The 22,106-nt window shown below is 35.8% G+C and overlaps 1 protein-coding gene across 2 annotated transcripts in view; it reads left to right on the top strand.

The window, feature by feature from the left end:
- Positions 1 to 22,106, top strand: part of LOC134546174 (ubiquitin carboxyl-terminal hydrolase 35) — a 65,472-nt gene that overhangs the window by 24,162 nt on the left and 19,204 nt on the right. For both annotated transcript variants that reach the window (XM_063388761.1, XM_063388760.1), the window contains exons 6-8: positions 1,465 to 1,768; positions 8,313 to 8,506; positions 12,476 to 12,661. In XM_063388761.1, coding sequence (XP_063244831.1) covers positions 1,465 to 1,768; positions 8,313 to 8,506; positions 12,476 to 12,661 — 684 coding nt within the window. The remainder of the gene's footprint in view (positions 1 to 1,464; positions 1,769 to 8,312; positions 8,507 to 12,475; positions 12,662 to 22,106) is intronic.

Raw genomic sequence — 22,106 nt, 5'->3', positions numbered from 1 at the left:
TCTTAGGTCGAAAGTTTTGAAGAATTGCGTTCTTTTTTTTATCCCCCAGATACACGCTTCATTTCTACAACCGGCCGGTAGCCTACAACTCACGTAGTTTCGGTTTCCTACCACGTTCGTGCAACTTTGGATTTCACTCAAAAATTGAAATTAAAAAAATCGAAGGGTTGGGTTAGGTTAGTCACAACATGCTTGTTTTCATTGATTTAGCGGCTGAAGTGGCGTTAATACCGAAACGCAAAACTTCGGAAATCTTCGGAAATTCTTGCAGGGAACCGAAACTACGTGAGTTGTAGGCTTCCCACAACCGGCACTGAAGAACACAACACTATTGAAAAAAGGAAAAAAATTTCACGTCTGTAGACACGACAAAAACAATATGGTGAAAAAAATGAATTTCAAGAAATAAATTAAAACAGCACAGGTTAGCCAAAGTACCGTACAAAAATTATCGTGATGTAAGTAGCCAACAAACGAAAAGTCCGAGAATATGTACTATTTGTATCGTACAACGGACGTAATACCATCCCATTATTATTTCAAAACACGAGAATTAATCTACTCATGTCGACAGTACATGCGCACACATACTAGTTCCGTTATTGTTTTTGTTTACGTACACGCTGTTACGTTTGAATAAGAAAATTAAAAATAAAGTACAAGTTTTTGGATGGTAATTTTTTTCAAAATTTGCCTCAAGGTTGTTCGTTCAAGTGAATATTTTTGTTTCAGGAAGAAACGGACCGTCGTAAAATTCGTTAAGATGAAATAAAATTCAAGGTTATTATATACGTTTTTGGCGGGACCAAACAATGAGTTCGGTTAAGTGAAGTGTTCGTTTAACTGAAGTTCGTTGTACTGGTGCTTTCCTGTATATACATATTGGTGTTTATTTGTTCTCATTATATCTCTATATGTTTTGCTATCATTTTTTCACAGTATATTATGTTTATTGGTGATGATTTTTTATTTAAATTTAAATGAATGCATATACGACTATGTATGCTTTAATAATCTACAGTAAATGTTGTATAACAGAAGTGCTGGGTGAAGTGTGGATGTTGCGTGGGCTTAATACAGATTAAAGAGGCTTCTTTTATGTTTAGGGGTAGTTTTTTTCAGAATTTTGGGCAGACAGTAATTTTATTCTTATTTTGAAAAAGTTTATTTGTTACTAAGGCTACATAGTTAATGGTTAGGATGTTTAAACTGCTGGAAGAAACATAAAATAGGCCCTGGCACTGAAAGGTTTAAGGTTCAGGAAAGGGAACGGGTGATGAAGGTGGTTTTTCAAAGTCTCATGTATACAGCAACTATCCTCTTGTTGAGAAGGTGTAGTGTGCGAAATTTCGTGAAGCTCAGGTTGAATAAAACTGTACATTTGTATATGTTTTGAAGTGTTGAGTTGTGACCATTGTACATGTTGTGCACGTTACGACAGCGTCCTGTCTGGTGTGCTGGCAGGTATGAGGTACTGCTGAAGGTGGTCAGCGGCAACATCACGGAGCAGCTATTCCGGGCCTTGCAGCTACCAGCGGTACGGCCAGGCGTGGCGCCGGTGCTGTGGCACTTCCTTGCCGCCAGCCGGCGCCAGGACATCTTCGTACGGGTGGCAGGGCTGGTGCCCATGGTGGCGCAAGCCCTGCTCCGCGAGGGCTCAGAGGCCAGCCACCAGTGCCTACACACGACCCTGGACATGTGCCGTGCCTACATGGACTTGTTCCCAGGACATGATGAGCTCTACCGCCCCATCCTCGCCTTCCTGAAGGTAAGAACATACGAACAAAGACCAGGCATGTGTTGCAATGCCCTATTCAATTTTTTTGTATTTTTTTAAGGAGGTACACATACACAAAGCATCTCTCTTATGTCTCTATCTCTCTGTCTGTTTCTCTCTCTTTCTCTTTCTCTCTTTCTCTCTTTCTCTCTCTATATATATACACACACACATACATACATACATACATACATATACAATATTTCTTTATACACACACAATATATACCTATATATATATCTGTTTATATTTCGTTCTCCATACCTGTCTATCTCCCTTTGTATATTCTTATATCTCTGTGTCCCTTTAACTGTGTTTTATCACATAATTGTTGCACATTTTATACTAAAATAAAGTTTGAAAAGTAAGGGTGCGACTATTATGCATAAAAAGCATTTTTTTTTTTTTTTTAATTATTTGTAAAAACAAAACCTATGCATGATGGAAAGTACTTTTATTTAAAAAGTAGAGTATACAAATGCACACCATACAATTTAAATTAATAAGCCATGCAACAAAAACATTTTGTTCAATTTTAAATAGAAAAACCAAAACTGTAACACAAACGTAAGTCAGAATGCATACTAACTATCGTTGTAGTACACATCACGAGAAAGCGCGGGCTATCAAATGTAGTTAACCCGGCACTGGATAAAGAGCGCACAAAGCATGCAATCGATGAGCTAACTGAATCAATATTGGACTACGTGCGTGTGCTCTATGTGCAAATCAACATAACCAAACATGAATTATGCCAACTAGCGCTGACTGCATTTTTATAAGCGGTACACAGCGGCGAAGAAGATGAAAAAATAAAGGTTATAACTAGGGATGGGACGAATCCACATTTAGGTCGAATCCGAATCCTCAGTGTTTGTCATCGAATCTCGAATCCCAGTCCCACACTAAACTTCACCACATGTTATTAAAAAAAAATCACACATTTATTTTAAAAAATTACATAGGCCTATGTATTAAAAAAAATCACACGTGTATTTATAAAATTATAAAATAAGTGCATAGTGTATACACCTGATATAAAATAGAGACAAATAACCTCAAAAGCCACACACGTAAGTTTGCATCTGTCTAATTCTCTGTTAAATTAATCCTTCCTATGTTTTCAATAAAATATGTTTGTATAACAGACACCATTTAAAAAAAGTTACGTTTTTTCTGCAATGTTATATTATTGAAGATTGGAAATGATCGAGTAGTTATGCTAATTGACAAAATGCAGCGTAGTTTATCTTATGTTTGTGCTATTTCAGTTACCTTAATAATATAGTTTAGGTATACAATTTTCAATTACTACAGTATTTACTTGTATATAGCGCGCCCTCGTGTATAGTGCGCACCACGATTTTTGCAACAAATTCCAAAGAAAAAATTTATAATTTTTTTCCCCATAAATAAATTTTACTAACATTTTGTGGTACCTGTTAAGTAATTACTTATGAAACAAATGATTATTTACATTGATGTGTGGTGATGTGTCAGGAAAATACTTAAATTAAATACTCTTCCACCTGAAAGCTAAACTCTGCTGTGTAGACGGAAGATAATGAAGCGCTGTATCGTCACAACTAGTACGAGGTGGGATGGGAGGGGGAGGCAGGCAGGCAGGCAGGCAGGCAGGCAGGCAGGCAGGCAGGCAGGCAGGCAGGAACGGGACTATGACCATCAAGTAACCTTGACAGTTGACAGGACTAAACACCACCACTCCCGTCACCGTTGCTAAGCTGGCGCGGAGGACTAGATGACTCACAGGTAGCTGCTGGGATGAGGAAGCGAAGAAAGTGGGCGGGGGACTGGTGACAACATGCTTTCTCTCTCCCTCCCTCCCCCTCCCCCCCTTGCTCGCTCGCTGGAGGCGACAAGTGACGAAGTGGCATTTCTCCACCCAGCACTGTTACTAGCTGCTGTGCTGGCTTTCTCTAGAGAGGGCAGTCTAAAAATAAACATGACAGACCATGATGTGCGAGCTTGCGCGCGCACGTGTGTGTGTGTGTGTGTGTTAGCAGAGTGATTTACAGCAGAGGGGGAGGGCCATACTAAAAGGGAATGGAGAAAGAGATAGAGAGAGAAAATGAAGAGAGTGATGGAAGAGTGAGTGTTGAGAAATGCACTCTCCTGCAATTTTTCCCTTTAAACGCCACCCATCACCCGGCAGTTAACGCCTCCCCGCCTTCCCCCTCATCTTATTTTCCCCGTGTATAGCACGCATCCTTAATTTTTTCCCCTTTACTTGAGGGGAAAAACGGGCGCGCTATACACGAGTATATTCGGTAAAACTCTTAAAAACCCACTACGAATCCTTGAATCCCTAGGATTCGGTATATTCAACGAATCCAAGATTCGAAAATCCCATTTCTAGTTATAACATTTTAATACGTCTTTAAAAGAAAATTTACACATCAGACAACTTCGTATTTCTGTTAATTAAATAATTAAGCGGTATGTAATATCCGAATGAATATTAGATTTCAACTTTAAAATATATTGTTTTTTACGGGAAAACTACCTACACAAAGCACCCGGAATCTAAATAATTATGCAATGTTTATGTGAGAAATTTTTGTCTCCAAATTTTGATGTCCTAAAATAACAGTGCGACGATTATACGCTTGCGACGACTATGTGATAAAACACAGTATATTTAATTCAATACAATTATGTCATACTATAGGACTATAAAACTGAGAAATCACAACATATTTCTGTATTTTCTTCTTGTGTTAACAAAAGTGAAAAGGAAAATACCGCTTTCGTTGATGTTTAGGCGCCTTAATAATTCAGAAATGTTTAATCATGTGATTATAATTTGTTTAGGTATGCATAAATTTTAATATGAAAACGGGACATTTGAATGGCACATACAACCGTCTTTTCCTGCAGAAAAACCATCAACATCAATCAAGTGGTGCTACAGGATTGTTCGTGTCTGAAAGGTCAGGGAAATAAGTCATTTCAGCCCTGGAAAACCTGGAAAAGTCAAGGAATTATGGAATTCCAAGCTTGTAGCAACCATGAACAAAAAAAACATGAACTGCTGCTAATCTATATGAAATACGCACATTTTTTTAATCGACTCACATGTCACCTATTGTTTGTCACATACAACCTGAAATGACACTTTTATTTGATTCAATTCAATTCTGGGTATTGTTGCTGTTTGTATTTTATTAATTTCAATTCTGTCATGAGTGCACACTCTACACAGAAAACACACAAAATGCCACTAAACGGTATGAATAAACACATTTGTTGAAACGACTCGCGTGCTACGTTACTTTAATGTGTGGCAAATCATAGTTGTAGGGAGCGGAGAGAATTGGAACTTAACTCACAAAATGCAGCGATGTCTCAAGGTGTTGAGGGATCATGACTGCCTCAAAGTCCAACAGCAAAGTTGACCGCAAACTAGTGGTGCACCGATGCGGATACCGATGAATCGTAATCGGCGATAATGGGTACTTACCGATTAATCGTAATCGGCGATTATCTTAACGATTACTTTGCCGATTATTTACGTCCCGGCGTAATTAAGTAGGTTTTTACCGTGTAATATTTTGTTACAGATTTTAGGACGAAATACCGTAATATTTGTATATATTACATAATTCATCTAACTCCGTCATATCATAATTACAGATATTTCGTTAAGTTTAATAAATCTCATTGCCTCGAACAATAAAAAATACATTTTTCCTACACGTTTATTTACGTTTCGTCTTTTGTTTGTTTGGTGGCCTTGTTCATTACCTATAGCCAGAGACGTAAAATAGATGTCACGCAATCAAAATACCACAAACAGTTGCAGTGGATTCTATGACAATCAATCTCTTCGAGTCGTAGTAGCGGTTCAAAATCGTGGTCCCGATACCTTCTAGAGTTTATCACTGCATTTTACCAACTCGTTATGGGCGTCTTTGGTAACATTATCCGTTGTGTTATTTGTATGTGACGTGAAAAGTGAAAAAGTATTTATAATTTTATATTTTCAGTCAACATAAATAAAATAACTAGGGGTGTGCAAATATTCGAAATTGCAAATATTCGTGCAAATCAAATATTTGATTCGATTCAAATTCGAAACCAAATTAGGTATTTGAAAATTTCAAATATTCGAAAGTTTTCGAATGTATTAAAATATTACTTTTGTTTGACAAAACGTGTGATACAATATTATGTCAAACCTCGAGAAATCATTTTCCCGAGAGACTTAATAGAAGAAATAAAAACTGTAAGCAGACCTTTACTTGCATCAAATTTTAGGTTAGGTAAATGAGCATGCTGAGAACAGTTAAAGACAATGTAGCGTGAAAATTATCATAAATGCTTACGATTTAAATACAAACTTTACGTGATGTGTAGCATAATTTATTTATTATATCCAGTTGTCCTTAGCACAATTTTTGGGTGAGCCATGTGCCATATAAAAGTGTAAAACTATTTTAAACAATGCCAGCGCATCAGCTTTCAATAATAACCTTTAAAAACTAATGCACACATACTCTTTGATCACCATTCTATTAATTTTACTAATACAAATCTAGAGAATTTTTTTTAACGATAGAAAAGTAAACACAGCTGCCATCATGGCTACAGCAAAAAAGAAAACGTGTCCGTTTGTGGTTATGGCCAGCAGAGCGGCCCATGGCCAGAGAATTGTGTTGCTAGAATTGCTCCAGCGTAATCGCTTTTTAAACTACCGAAAATGTTACGTAAATAATTAGATAAAATTAAAAAGACACAATAAACAAAATTCATTAAAAATTATTTTGTCTTGACACGTTTGATTCCAAAAGACTCTGAGAACGGAGTATTGACCATGCTTAGGAGCAGTTTTAATAAACAACTCTTCGATATATCGATTGGTAATCGCTTGACTATTTATTGCGGAAAATAAAACTGATATTCGAACATCTGTTTACTTTCATAAACTTTTTTTTCCGTTTTTAATTTTCAGAAGAATAAGTGAAGTTCAGAACGTTGTTTTTCTGCTTCTGGGAACATTGTCACTTCCAAGAGGCAATGCCTGGATCCAGAACATGTAAAGGAATTGGTCTTTTTGCACTGCAATTTACGTAATGTTGATGGCAAGGTGTAGGCTTGGCTTTTGATGAAGACATTTCTATACCACTGATTGTGTTTTATTACTAAAACATTAGAAGAGACATAAAAATTTACATGTTACTTGAGCAATAAAAATGTATATAAAGCTAAAGAACATTACTCTTTTAAACAACAATTTATAATATGCCAAATTTTTACTGTAATTATTCAGATTTATACTTAGAACTTAATTAGAAAATATTCACAAATTATTCGCTATTCGCAAATATTTGCAATTATTTTATTCGCATTTGATTTGCATTGAAAAAGTCACATTCGCACAGCCCTAAAAATAACATGTTCTAGAATTGGTTTTTAGTCATTTTTATATAATTATAGTGAGATGGCGAGTAGGGAGGAAAAAAATGAAGTGTGGAAACATTTTTCTATAAACTCAAGTGAACAAAATAAAGCAGCATGTTTACATTGTTAAACGGTAATTTCTTGATGCAACCTTATGTGATAGTCAATAATAATGCTAGTTTTCCGCAACAAAAACTTACCCATTGTAAATTACAATTATTAGACTGTAGTACAAATTTTTTACCATAACAAATATTTAAATAGAAGTTAATTTAATTTACACTTTGCAATGACTTAATAGTGTATTTTATATATTTTTATACAGTTATTATAACTGTATTCTCAATTTTACCTAATCTTGTTATTAAATTCACATGGGAATAAAAATTTTTGTGTGCATTATTACACTTAAAAAAAAATTTGTTCATTATAATCGGTAACTGAATCGGTATCTGCCGATTATTGCTCTCATAATCAGTAATCGAATCGGTAATCGGTAAAGTCTTATCGGTGCACCACTACCGCAAACACAAGCACTCAAACGTCTTCCAGCTAAATGTTTTTTTTTTTTAAGTGTCTATACCTTATAAACATAAATTGCTACTATGATAATTTTTTAAATTGAGATTAAATAAAAAGAAATAACTTACATTTTTAACAGGTTAACATGTAGCTATTGAATGGTTCATAATAGAAGCTTAGTGCAGTAAATAAATACATACATATTGAAAGAGATGATCATAAATAAAAGTCTACATAAAATTAGTTTGATCATGATCAAAGTAAATCAAAAATAGAAACACAAAAGCTTATGTTACAGGCGGTGGTAAATGCCTCGGGTTTTATGTTTTCTCAGTGTGTGTCGTACTGTATGTTGTCATTTCTGTACTGTTTTTTTCTGTTTTCCTATATTGACATTCACTAATAATATGGTTTTGAATATGCCAAATTTAAGACCTTTTACTCTACTGTAAATTGAAGATATCAGTGATTTACGTTATCCACTGACCTTGTTTTTGCTGTTTTGCATTTAAATAGAGGTACTCTCTAAAAGTTAATCATTATTGCTAATTGTAGTTTGATAGTATAATGTAATGTCAGTGTCTTTTTTCAGGAGTTGCCTCAGTACCCTTCAAAACCTTTCCTGAAGGCGGAGTGTCCGGTCTGGTTTGTGAATCCCACCCCCATCATGTGGCAGTCACAGGGCTGCGTGGAGTCTGAGAGCCACACGCGAAGGATTGGCCTTGTAAATCTGGGAAATACCTGCTATATGAACAGTGTACTGCAGGCACTCTTCAAGACTAAAAGGTTTTAACATCTTTTTAGACATTGTAATGACTCCTTTGTATACTGCCAACTTTAGAAAATAAATCCTGAACTAAATATTATTTGAAAGCACAAAGCAACTTGTGTACCACTCTGAGTTAATCACTTTCTGTGTAAATAATTGACTGTGTTCATGAAAGATTCATTACAAATTTATAAATTTATTAGTGCATGTGGATGGTAATTTCATCTTGCTTCATTTTTTTATTGATTAAGTGCTAATAAAGACATTTTATTCTAATTAATCAAATGTAATTATCTAATTATCACATGCTGATTCTTGAATCAGTATCATGTTTCCTTGCAATATAGTTTTGGTTTTTACAATTATTGTATAAATGTTAGGCCCTTATGCACGCGAGAAAAATAAAGGTAATCTTTATTAAAAATCAAATAACCAAGTTGAGTACAAGCTTTCTTATAAAGTTTTAGTTGAGCTCAACTAAAAAAAAAAGGAAAACTTATCCCACCAAACTCTGTGAACATACAGTAAGATTATGTTAAACCATTTTTTAAGTGGATTAAAAATACATATACAATGATAACCCTTGTTTTCAATTTTTAAGAGACTGAAAGAAGATATGAAATTGAAAAAAGTATCTTTTGCAGCTTCTAAATCATTACATGCATTCAGATTTTTTTTATGCAATGAAAATAGTAGTGTGGTGATATTTTAATACAGGAGAATCCTGTTATAGCGAGCACGGTAATAGCAAGAACACGGCTATAAGGAGGTCTTTTTGAGGAATTTATGGCGTGATCGCGTGAAGCACGCCTTGGTTATTTGTCTGCTTTATCTCCACTCCTCTCGCTCGCCACTAGACATCTTGCCGTTGACACCTGTCACATTCTTCAGCCTTGCAGTCGCCACCTAAGTGCGTGGCTTTAAAAATAGAATCCCGTCCTTTCTTTCTTTTATCAAACTTCCGCTTGGCTTCAAGGCCAAGGTATGCTCTACTCGAATAAACCAAGCCTTTGAATATACATATACTTGTACGCATTTCTTATTATTTAGAAATTAGACAATCTATTTTTTCCTGCCATTAAACATAATGCGCACTTTTTTTAAAAAATATAAATGCTCTTAATTAATATGTTAGGACATTTTCATTAACGAATAATAACATTGTTTATAACTATGTTAGGGCAAAAAAGTCAGAGCCGTCTTTATACTTGTTGCTAATTGATCGCGTTAATAATACACAAATATTTATAAACTTGTTTGGAATTATTTGTCGTGACACGTTTACAAACATGTCACGTTATTTATTTTACTATCTGACAAATAGTAGGAACTACTGTATTTATTTCCGAATCGCTAGGACAGTTTTCTTGTAACTTTTGTTTCGGTCAGTTGTTGGGGTATCTGTCCGGGAAGGGGGTGGTGATGGTTTGAGTTTAATCCCAAATTTATTTTCAAAAAAAGTTTACAGGTTTCTTTAAATGAAAAAAAGTATAGTTTTCCAGCGACTATTTTTTTTGAGGCGTATGTGCCGCGGGCCAAGCAGAGTAATCGATTGCGGGCTGAGATGCTATACTTACGTGGCGTGGTAGGGTATTCTGGTTATTTTGACGCAATCGGTGATCGCATCTGTACTTGTGAGGTATCGTTTTAAAGAGAATTCACACATCTGCTCACAGAAATTAATATTCCGTTAATAAAACCTGTTATTTTCCAATTATACAGGTTCAAACACAATTTTTATGCTATTTTCTGTTAATTTTTATTTTTGGGGGGCCAAAATCTGTCCAATTCGGTTATGGCGAGGACACGGTTATAGCGAGGATCAAACCCGGAACCGTGACTTCTCGCTATAACGGGACTCTAGTGTATTTGCAATGTTGTCCTTATTAAATTAAGCTATTCGACCCTAATTTTTTGAATGCCATTTAATGGATAAGTTAAAAAAACTCTACATGAACTTTATTTTGTGCAACATGTGAAGACCTGAATGTGCTACCATTTTATTTTGCTTTCATTACAAAACTTCTATGTCAGCATCTTTATCCATGCAAAACATTAATAAATCACACCTTGAAAAATTACTTCCAGGTGTAAACTATGCAATTACCGAAAAACAAAGTGTAAACAAACTAGTAAAGTGTTTCAATCAGATTTTTATACATACAATATAAATATGCAGGGTCAATGGAAAATGATAAATAAAAATGGTCAATTTCAGTGAATAAAATGAGTTATTCTGGTGCAAAATTATGGTGGAAAAAAAAATTGTTTCATTAAAAAATATAAAAATTTGTCATAATTTTACGCGTATATATTTATTTGATGAAAATTATTGTTCTATTAGGTCAAGATTTATCAGTAGTAATGGTTTTAAGTACAACTATGGCACTTTACAGTTAAATATGGCGAAGATTAGTAACTCAAGATAATTAGAAAATCAGTTTTTATTTACCTGCTCTAAACTAGTCCCCTCCAAAATTCATTGCTATCATTACCTCCATGTTTCCCACCCCCAAATATATTAGTTTGTCACTCATTATATTTCTGTATGTTGAAGGCTCGTTCACACCATGTTTTTAAATTTTGTGATTTTGTCATAACGAAATTTGACTACCCCTAGGTATATTTACATTGTTACATTCCAGGTTGGCCTGACAAAACAACTCAGAAAAATAAGACACTTTAAAACTTTCTGTTGTTGGTAGTTACTTAAAGATTATTTTTAAGTTGCGTCTTTTATCCAAAATTAGTTATTTGGTAAATGTTTTATTTCGAAAAATTAAAGTGTTTTCAAGCTTTTTTGATTTTTACTTTCTCGAGAAAAAAAAAGAAGAAGAAAAAAAAGCAACTTGAACTTGCACACAGTACCAATCTTAGTTCAGTCCTCCGATCAAAGTTTGTTAATTGGAAAAGTTTTTATACTGGTCAGATTACTTTATAATAAAAAAAAATTACAATACCTACCAATTCAGTTTCAGTTGGACTTCGCAGCTTCCTGTCGCTTGATATTAAAAAAAAATGAATTAATTAATTAATGTCAGAAAAAAAATTTTAAAAAGTTGCAACTCGGCCTGGCGCTGACCAGCAGGCGTTAAATTGTCACTTAGTACATTCTCTCCATGAGTTCATGAGTTGCGGATATAGCAAACGTACGCGGCGACAATCGAGCAACAACTGCCTTGCACCACACAGTTACCTTTCTTTACAAAGTTGGAAACAAAGTGAGAAAATCCTGTGGGCCAACTGACCAATCAAAACACAGTATTCAATACCTGACCATATTGGGAAATTGTGTTGACAAATTTTTATTCTATGAAAATAAAGAAGTGCACATCACTCTACTGCATGGCTCGCCCTGATTGGCTGGCGAGGCAGCGCCCAGCAAAAGTTCCAGTCTATTGCTGTGCAGTCATGCGCCCATGTGCTGGGTTTTTCCAACAACACACTAACTTGAGGCATGAAAAATAACTTGCTGGTGGCAGTGTGTCGTGCCTGTCTTCCTTTCTTTTACAATCTTCTAGAATGTTCTAGAACGTTAGTCTTATTGCCCATAGTGTGATTGATAATTGTAGAAATGTAATTAATAGATATATTAATTCTGACTAACTAAACAAATTAGAGTGAAAGAATAATAATAAAATATATTACATTCAGCTTTATGTAAAACTAACCCAAATAATAATATTTAAGCACAAAGAAAATACTTCAAATGCCTATGCATTATAAAATAATCATGAGTATAAATTAATTATGAAGGAAAAATGCTATGCAAATTAGTTAAATGTTATTAACATAGAGCAGGAGTTATGCTATGTCACAACATATGTGGTTGGATTTTCTCCCCTTAAAAACTGAGAACACTTAAGAAATTTCAAAAGTGACATAATTTACTTTGAACGTAATTTTCGTAAAACAAGATTTAAATTAAAAAAGAGTATTGGTGTAGTTGTATAAACATGGTGCAGAGTGAGATGTGTGGTGCGCAGGTTCTGCCACGCCCTGCTCAGCGCCAGCTGCACCAGCTCCCAGACGCTGCTGGAGAAGCTGCAGGACCTGTTCACGCTGCTCATGTGCTCCCAGCGGCCGTCGTTGTCCCCGGACCAGGTGTTCAAGGTGTGCCGCCCCGTCGACTTCCAGACCGGCCACCAGCAGGACAGCTCCGAGTTCCTCACGTCAGTGCCTTCAGTCACCCGTCCTTCTCTGCGCGAATATTACTACATTTCAAACACAGAAACAGTTTAATTAAAATACTAAAACTTTGAAATATAGAATATTACTTTGTACTTGAAGTTTAGTAGACCTGTTTTGATTTACCTCGCGTAACAAATCAACTTTTAGGTCTTGGGTATTTCACTGTATGAATGTGTTAAAATCGGTTTTAATACATTAATAGGCCCTGATATAACTAACCAGCGTTTATTTCAACATGGGCATACTAAATGGCAGAACTGTGGACTGGGTTCAAACTGTAATCCAGTACCTGAAATTTATTTTAAAGTTGAAAATGAGGCAAGCAAACACAAGCTGTTTGCAACCACTTGGAAATTTGATAGTAGTGGTGCACCGATGCGAATACCGATGAATCGTAATCGGCGATTATGGGTACTTACCGATTAATCGTAATCGGCGATTATCTTAACGATTGTAACCCTTCTTCCTCCTTAATTGGAAGAGGGGTTGCGTCCCCGACTCACTCTGGGCGCGAAGGGAAAAAATAAATATTAAAACCAGGCATAAAAAAGCTAAACAATATAAATTCCCCACACCACTGCCCAGGGGTCAGGCCAAAAAATTTAAAGGATATAATAGCAGAGTAACCATTAAACAAACAAGAGGCAAGACTTTGGACGTATGTTATTAAAAAATAGAAATTTGCAAAAATAATTTTTACTATACATAACCATACAAGCTTAGTTACAAAAGCTGACGTTAATAATGGCAGCATCTTATCCCCATTTGCGATACTAACAATAACCTTTAAAAAATCGTAAAAATATAAATACTGATAACAACAAGTATAAAAATATATAAGGGCGTGAGGCGTGGCCACTATAAAATATCAAAATTTACTGACTGCCCTAATACCAAAAATCAAACAAGACAATCAATACAAATATATAAAAATATAAAAAAATATTACAATAATAAAACTGAAGTACAAAAAAATTTATTTAAATAAAGTTCTTAAACTCTCAATCAACGGTTTAGTCTTTCTTCAGATGTTCGTTGCTAAAGACTTGCCAAAAAAACAAAGTTAATATCCTAGGCGTGCGCTGGCTTCCTGACCTTCCTCACCAACTCCAGAGTCTAATGCCACGCCGGGCCATAGGTACGAATTCACAAAGGCGTGAACGATGACCAAAAAAAAATTATCTTATTTTTTTTTTTTTTTTTTTTTAAGGGAAATGTAGCAAAAACTCTTCACGTAACATAACTATGTTACCACCGAAGTTTTTATCATATACTTCAAACAAAGTCTTACTTCTTTATTAACTTGCCAATGATTTCATAAAAACGTAGAATGGCCGCACCAACCAACATCAGGCTGCGCATGTAGTCCAATACCGATCACATACTTTTAATAATACTGCACAAGCTGATATATTAGCTAAATGCAACTTTAAGTATGCCAATTCCGAAGACAAACTCTCAAAAACAAATTGCAAAATGTTCGTTTCTTCCAAACTTATACTTTTATTACAACTACAGGCAAACGGGCAACCTTATTAAAAAATCCCACACTGGAACAACGTGTGAAACAAATGGGCCTCTTCACCAAACAGGCTAATAAAAGTTCCGTCCAAATAAAATTTAGTATGGGAAAATACACAGTTCACTAGGTTTGCCAAAAACCAGTGCAGCACCACGAGGGTAAAAATCAAAATCGCGGCCTCTCTTTACCTTGATTTCTTCTGTACCACAGGGCAATCCATTTGCCCTGTCACCCATCGTGGAGCCTCCAACCCAATACTCTTCGTCGCCCGTTGCCGTCCGGCATACCAGTCCGCGCCGTCACATGGCTCTGTCCTCGACGGTCGCTCGGCACAAACTCTCTGCTGATTTTTTCTTCCCGGCAAGCCGAATGTCTGACGTCATCAGCCAACCGCCGGGCGCTCGCCAAGTGGTATTTACGTGAAACACAATCGATGTTCTTAAACTCATAATCGATAGCTACCAAACGGCGTATAACTAATTAACAGAAATAAATATAATTAAAAAAATGTACAGATAAATTAACATTAATTAAAAAAGGCGTAAAAATACGTGAAATAAAAAACCATATAAAACTAGAGACCAGCAACAAAAATAAATTACAAGTAAAAATGTGGCCCTGCCGGCCACAACCTCCGCCTTGAACAAAAAAAAAATTTAAACAGCAAAGAAAATTTTAAAAATAACCACAACTACAAATTATAAAAAAAAAAACATACCAGAGTAAGTTCCAAATAAAATAAAAATAAAAATATTTAGCCATATTCACCCTAAAAGGGTCATCCACATTCATTTTAGGAACTCCGCCTTACAAACATTTTCAAATGACTAACATGGGCCTTTTTTACCTTATTATTTCTTTCAACTTCTTCCAACAAGACAGTAACCGGCCCTAAAATCTTTACAATCTTATACGGTCCATCATACTTATTCTCTAACTTAGAGCTCTGATACCCTACTTTGTCACTCAAAACAAATTGCCTGCATAGCACTTCATCACCAATTTTAAATACATTATCCACTCGCCCCTTATTATAAAACTTACTCATTTTCTTTCTAACCTTTTGCAGATTTTCGGCTGCTTCTTCCCACATTTTTTCCAACAAACGGGGGCTTCGGGTTTCCAAAAGGGCTGGACGCAAACCCCAACAATTTAGTAAAGGATGGGGTACATTTCTTCCCAAAAAAATTTCCGATGGTGTGAATTTAGTACCACTGTGTATGGTCATGTTAAAAGCTAAATTTAATACGTGGATAACACTGTCCCACTTCCGTTGGTTACGTTGATGAAAAATCGTGAGGGCCACTTTGACATTTTTATTCACCCTTTCAACCAAATTAGGGTTGGGATAATAGGGGCTGGTAGTAATATGTTTTATACCCCAATCTAAACACATCACTTCAAAACACTTACTCTTAAAATATGTAGCATTATCTGATACTACTTGCTCCGGGCTACCAAACAAACCCCACACTTTAGTTTCTAAAGCCTTAATAATATTCTCGCTTTTCATATTACGCAAAGGCAAAAAAAAACAAAATTTAGAAAAACCATCTACCGCTATAAGTAAGCAATTATTCCCCCCTAATGATCTAGGTAGGGGCCCAAAAATGTCCAAATAAACCCTTTCCCAAGGTCTAGTCAGAGCTTCAACAGAGTATTTACCTATCTTACTATGTCTAGATTGCTTAGCGCGCTGGCAATCTTCACAGCTTAAAACATGATCTTTTACGTCTTTTTTCAAACCTGGCCAAAAAAATTCTTTAGAGATTTTATCTATAGTTTTTTCGATTCCGCCATGCGCGCCTATATTAGAATCATGGTAATACCGCATTATCATTTTCCTTACCCCCTTAGGAACAAAAACTTTATGTTCTCCATCTTTCATCCAACACAAAAGCCCGTCTTTCATTCCTAAGTCTATAGTAGTATCCTGTCCCAAACGCGTTATTAAATCTTTAGTCTCAGGATCCTCTTTTTGTATTTCGCGCAAATCAATAAATCCTTGAGGGAATTCCCTCAGGATGTTACATTCTTCCTTGTCTTCAGTTCTCATTTCGTCTTTACACTGAAACTCATGTTCATCAAACATGCGCGATAAGGCATCGGCCACTACATTATCCTGTCCTTTCATATGTTTGAGGTCAAAACGAAAACGCGTCAACCGCATGATCCACCGCCCTATTTTCCCTAGTTGCCGCGGGTGGGAAAAAAGCCATGTCAAAGCCTGGTTGTCAGTCCATAATTCAAATTTCTCATGTTCAAGAAAACTCTCAAATCTCTCCAACGCAAATATGCACGCTAATGCTTCCTTCTCATATACACTGTATTTTAACTCGTGCTTATTTAGGGATTTACTAGCATACATAACCGGTTTTAAACCTCCCTCACGTTCTTGCAACAAAACCGCCCCCAGACCTACTCCCGAAGCGTCCACTTGCACAATAAATTTTTGCTCAAAATCCGGAAGTATTAAAATGGGGGGTTGAGCTATGGCTTTCTTTAAATTCCTAAAGGCCTGTTCTTCCTCTTCCCCCCATACAAACTTAACATCTTTCCTTTTCAAATTATTTAAAGGCGCGCATAGGTTAGCGTAATTCGGTATAAAACGGGAAAAATAACCAAGCATTCCTAAAAAGCGCATCACTCCCTTAACATTACGGGGGGCCGGGAAATTAACTATGGGGTTTATCTTATCTTGGTCCATGACCAATTCACCTTCTCGGATTATGTATCCTAAAAATTTTATCTCGCTACGGGCCCAAACTATTTTTTCCGGATTTACGGTAAAGCCGGCTCCCTTTAGTTTCTCAAGTACTTTTCTTATATGTTCTATATGTTCTTCAAAACTATTTGAAAAAACACAAATATCATCCAAGAAACTTATTACAAATTTATACTGATATTCTTGTAATATGTGCCCTAAAATTCGTGACAAACATTGGGCCCCAAAATTCACCCCAAAAGGCACTCTAGTCCATTCAAAGTGCCCCCAAGGAGTGACAAACCCGGTAAATTTCTGACTACTTGCTTCTAATTCACATTGATGAAACGCCGAGTTCAAATCAAGCACCGTAAAAAACTTGGCTTTTCCCAAATATTGCAAAACAATTTCAACTTTAGGCATGGGAAACGGATCTAGTTTTACCCTGTCATTAAGGAGGCGATAGTCAAGGACCAAACGATATTTGCCCTTATTTTTCTTATCTACTAAAAAGGCAGGTGAGGCAAAATTGGATTTAGAAGGGACTATTACCTTATTATCAAGTAAATCATTAATAATTTCTCGAAAGGCTTTCATTTTAGGCGGGGCACATTGATACGGCACACATTTAATAGGGGTTTCATCTACCAGCACGATCTTGTATGGCATTAGCGTACATTTGCCAATTTTAGTAGTGATAACATCCTTATATTCCTCGCTTAATTGCTGTATCTGCAATTTTTCCTTCTCATCCAACCTTTGCTCTAACCCTTCGATACCACCACAAACCACCTTTCTTTTTTTTTTATTCTCCCACAATTTTATCTTAATTTTATCATTAAAATCGAACCTCATTACTTTCTCGCCACACACTATTATAGCCTTACTATCATTTAAAAAATCCATTCCCAAAACTACTTCATGGATCAAATCGGGCATTACCCAGAATTCACGTGTCCAAGATAAATGTTCCAATTTAAAATGTAAAAATACTTTTACCTTTACCTGAACCTTTTGCCCGTCCGCCATGGCCACATTAATGCCTTGACTACTTACGATCTTAGTTTTCAAAAATTTATGATCGCGCACCAAATTACTCAAAAATTTCTGCTGGATGAAACTACAACTAGCCCCCGTATCAAGTAAAGCTTCTATCTCACGATCATACAACCAAACTTTGACACATAAACCTCTTTTTGCCTGAATGACCGCCAAACTATGCTTATTGTTAAATCGATATTTCTTAACTTCCTTACGGAAATTACATTTCCCGCTATTATGACCATCTTTATTACAAAAACCACAAACTAATTTTTTCTTGCGATTACATTTTTTTATCAAATGGTCCATGCTGCTACACCTAAAACATGTCTTGTGTCTTTCCTGCTCCGGTTTCTTTTTAAAGCAAAATTTTTCTAAATGACCATATTTGCCACAAAAACCACAAACAAATTTATTAACCTCCGAAACCGAGCAATCCTTAGCAAAATGCCCTACCTTATTACACTTAAAACAAGTCTTATCAATTATTTCATTACCCGGCGTTTTAAAACAAACCGGTTTAAAATTGATTTTGCCTTTACACTTATCGAATTCACATTTAGCGTAAAAAATATTATCTACCTGGATAGCCCAAGTGTTGAGTTCCTCCACACTATTAGGTCTGCCAATAAATGCGCATTCGTGTCTGATGGCAGGATTTAGATTTTCCAAAATAATAGCTACAAAACGGTGATCATCTAACTGCAGACCAAATACATTAACGTGATTTCTAATATCCTGTATAAATTCTAAGGTGCTTTCATTTTCCCGTTGAAAACGGAAAATCAATTCCTTAATTAGATCGTCCTTCACCCTCTTAGGGCACAAATATTCCCACAAATTCTCTTTCACTACCGACCATCCAACAGACTTATTTATACCTGACGTAATCACGTCTCTAGCGATCCCGCTACATTTAGTCGAAATACACCTTAACAATTCTTGCTCATTTTGTAAACAACAATTAGTTTTCAAACTATCTACTCCCAAGCAAAACTTTATTAAATCTCTTGGCCCACCGGAACATAAAGATGGCAACCTATCCAGTTCTTTGAAAAGTAATTTACTTTGCATAGCAGTATTCAATGAATTTACTTGGCTGATCTCCGAATTCTCCACATTTTCCTCAACAGGTTTTTTCCTCCCTTCTTTAATGTGGGTACTTAATTTCCTGCGTAAGGTATCAATGTCATCCTCCAGACCACTCTCTACTCCCGCTGCTTGCAAATTAGCGTAAACCTGTTCTTTGGGAAGTTTATAAATCCAAGAAACTGCCATTATTAAAAAAATCAAAAAGGTCAGCAAAATCGCAAAAGTCCAAAGTCTCTGCCGAGCAGAGTGGCGCAGGTTGTAACCCTTCTTCCTCCTTAATTGGAAGAGGGGTTGCGTCCCCGACTCACTCTGGGCGCGAAGGGAAAAAATAAATATTAAAACCAGGCATAAAAAAAAGCTAAACAATATAAATTCCCCACACCACTGCCCAGGGGTCAGGCCAAAAAATTTAAAGGATATAATAGCAGAGTAACCATTAAACAAACAAGAGGCAAGACTTTGGACGTATGTTATTAAAAAATAGAAATTTGCAAAAATAATTTTTACTATACATAACCATACAAGCTTAGTTACAAAAGCTGACGTTAATAATGGCAGCATCTTATCCCCATTTGCGATACTAACAATAACCTTTAAAAAATCGTAAAAATATAAATACTGATAACAACAAGTATAAAAATATATAAGGGCGTGAGGCGTGGCCACTATAAAATATCAAAATTTACTGACTGCCCTAATACCAAAAATCAAACAAGACAATCAATACAAATATATAAAAATATAAAAAAATATTACAATAATAAAACTGAAGTACAAAAAAATTTATTTAAATAAAGTTCTTAAACTCTCAATCAACGGTTTAGTCTTTCTTCAGATGTTCGTTGCTAAAGACTTGCCAAAAAAACAAAGTTAATATCCTAGGCGTGCGCTGGCTTCCTGACCTTCCTCACCAACTCCAGAGTCTAATGCCACGCCGGGCCATAGGTACGAATTCACAAAGGCGTGAACGATGACCAAAAAAAAATTATCTTATTTTTTTTTTTTTTTTTTTTAAGGGAAATGTAGCAAAAACTCTTCACGTAACATAACTATGTTACCACCGAAGTTTTTATCATATACTTCAAACAAAGTCTTACTTCTTTATTAACTTGCCAATGATTTCATAAAAACGTAGAATGGCCGCACCAACCAACATCAGGCTGCGCATGTAGTCCAATACCGATCACATATTTTAATAATACTGCACAAGCTGATATATTAGCTAAATGCAACTTTAAGTATGCCAATTCCGAAGACAAACTCTCAAAAACAAATTGCAAAATGTTCGTTTCTTCCAAACTTATACTTTTATTACAACTACAGGCAAACGGGCGACCTTATTAAAAAATCCCACACTGGAACAACGTGTGAAACAAATGGGCCTCTTCACCAAACAGGCTAATAAAAGTTCCGTCCAAATAAAATTTAGTATGGGAAAATACACAGTTCACTAGGTTTGCCAAAAACCAGTGCAGCACCACGAGGGTAAAAATCAAAATCGCGGCCTCTCTTTACCTTGATTTCTTCTGTACCACAGGGCAATCCATTTGCCCTGTCACCCATCGTGGAGCCTCCAACCCAATACTCTTCGTCGCCCGTTGCCGTCCGGCATACCAGTCCGCGCCGTCACATGGCTCTGTCCTCGACGGTCGCTCGGCACAAACTCTCTGCTGATTTTTTCTTCCCGGCAAGCCGAATGTCTGACGTCATCAGCCAACCGCCGGGCGCTCGCCAAGTGGTATTTACGTGAAACACAATCGATGTTCTTAAACTCATAATCGATAGCTACCAAACGGCGTATAACTAATTAACAGAAATAAATATAATTAAAAAAATGTACAGATAAATTAACATTAATTAAAAAAGGCGTAAAAATACGTGAAATAAAAAACCATATAAAACTAGAGACCAGCAACAAAAATAAATTACAAGTAAAAATGTGGCCCTGCCGGCCACACGATTACTTTGCCGATTATTTACATCCCGGGCGTAATTAAGTAGGTTTTTACCGTGTAATATTTTGTTACACATTTTAGGACGAAATACTGTAATATTTGTAGGGTTGTGCGAATGTTCGGTATACCGATACCGAAATCGAAATTTTGCTACTTTCATTTTCGATTTCGGTAAGAATTTCATCTGTCGAAGTTCGTTTTTAGCGAAATATTTCGAGCCAAACGAAAGTTCAATAGCTTACCGAAGTTCGTTTGTTCTAGTTGAAAAAGAAATCGTAATTTAATAAAAATGTACAGTATAATACCTGTACAATAACGTTCCTTATTATAAAGTATATTTCACTTAACAAATTTTTTTTTAAGTCCCCGCCAAAAATTGTATCTTAGCCATGCAAAACGGTTTCAGTTTAAAGTATCATTTTCACTATAACGTATAAATTCTACTAGTAGCGTGGCATTACTACACCAAAATTTACTTAAACTGGTAAATAAATTTCCAGCTAAATGATTAATGTAGTAGAACAAAGATACACAAATACCAACGCAACGTATTTTCTAACCTCTAAATTCTCAAAACAAAGTTAACAAACAGTTGCGCGCACAACCATAGATTATACCGTACGTAGTATGCGACGTGAGCAACACAACACCATTCGATATATCGAAAGACGGAGGTTTGAGAGAAGTATTAATTATTTAGACAAAAGTGTTACGCTACGCTAAAAATACTGTTTGATGTCTGTGCCGGGATTGTTTATTGTTATTGTTAAGTTTATTTTCAGGTTACGTTATTTAAACACCGCATTGTATTTGCGCTACAATATGAATGATCCTGGAGATAAAAAGAAACGAAAGCAATTCACGCTTAAGGAAAAAGTGGATATACTCAGAGAACTAGACAAGGGGAAAAAAGCAAGTCGCAGTTGCGAATACATATGGCATTGCGGCTCTCCTGTAGCTATTTTTTTATATATTTTTTTCTCTTTGTAAAGATATGTATGCATGTTTCAGTGCTAAGTACAAAAACTTGAGGTACCTGTAAGTACTTAGCACTGAGATTCTATTGTAATGTCTTTATATGATTTGCTTGTTATTTCTAATAATGTAATAAC

This window comes from Bacillus rossius, chromosome 1 (genome assembly GCF_032445375.1).
Source record: "Bacillus rossius redtenbacheri isolate Brsri chromosome 1, Brsri_v3, whole genome shotgun sequence".
NCBI classification, from domain to species: domain Eukaryota; kingdom Metazoa; phylum Arthropoda; class Insecta; order Phasmatodea; family Bacillidae; genus Bacillus; species Bacillus rossius.
This window is presented reverse-complemented; position numbering and strand designations above follow the sequence as displayed.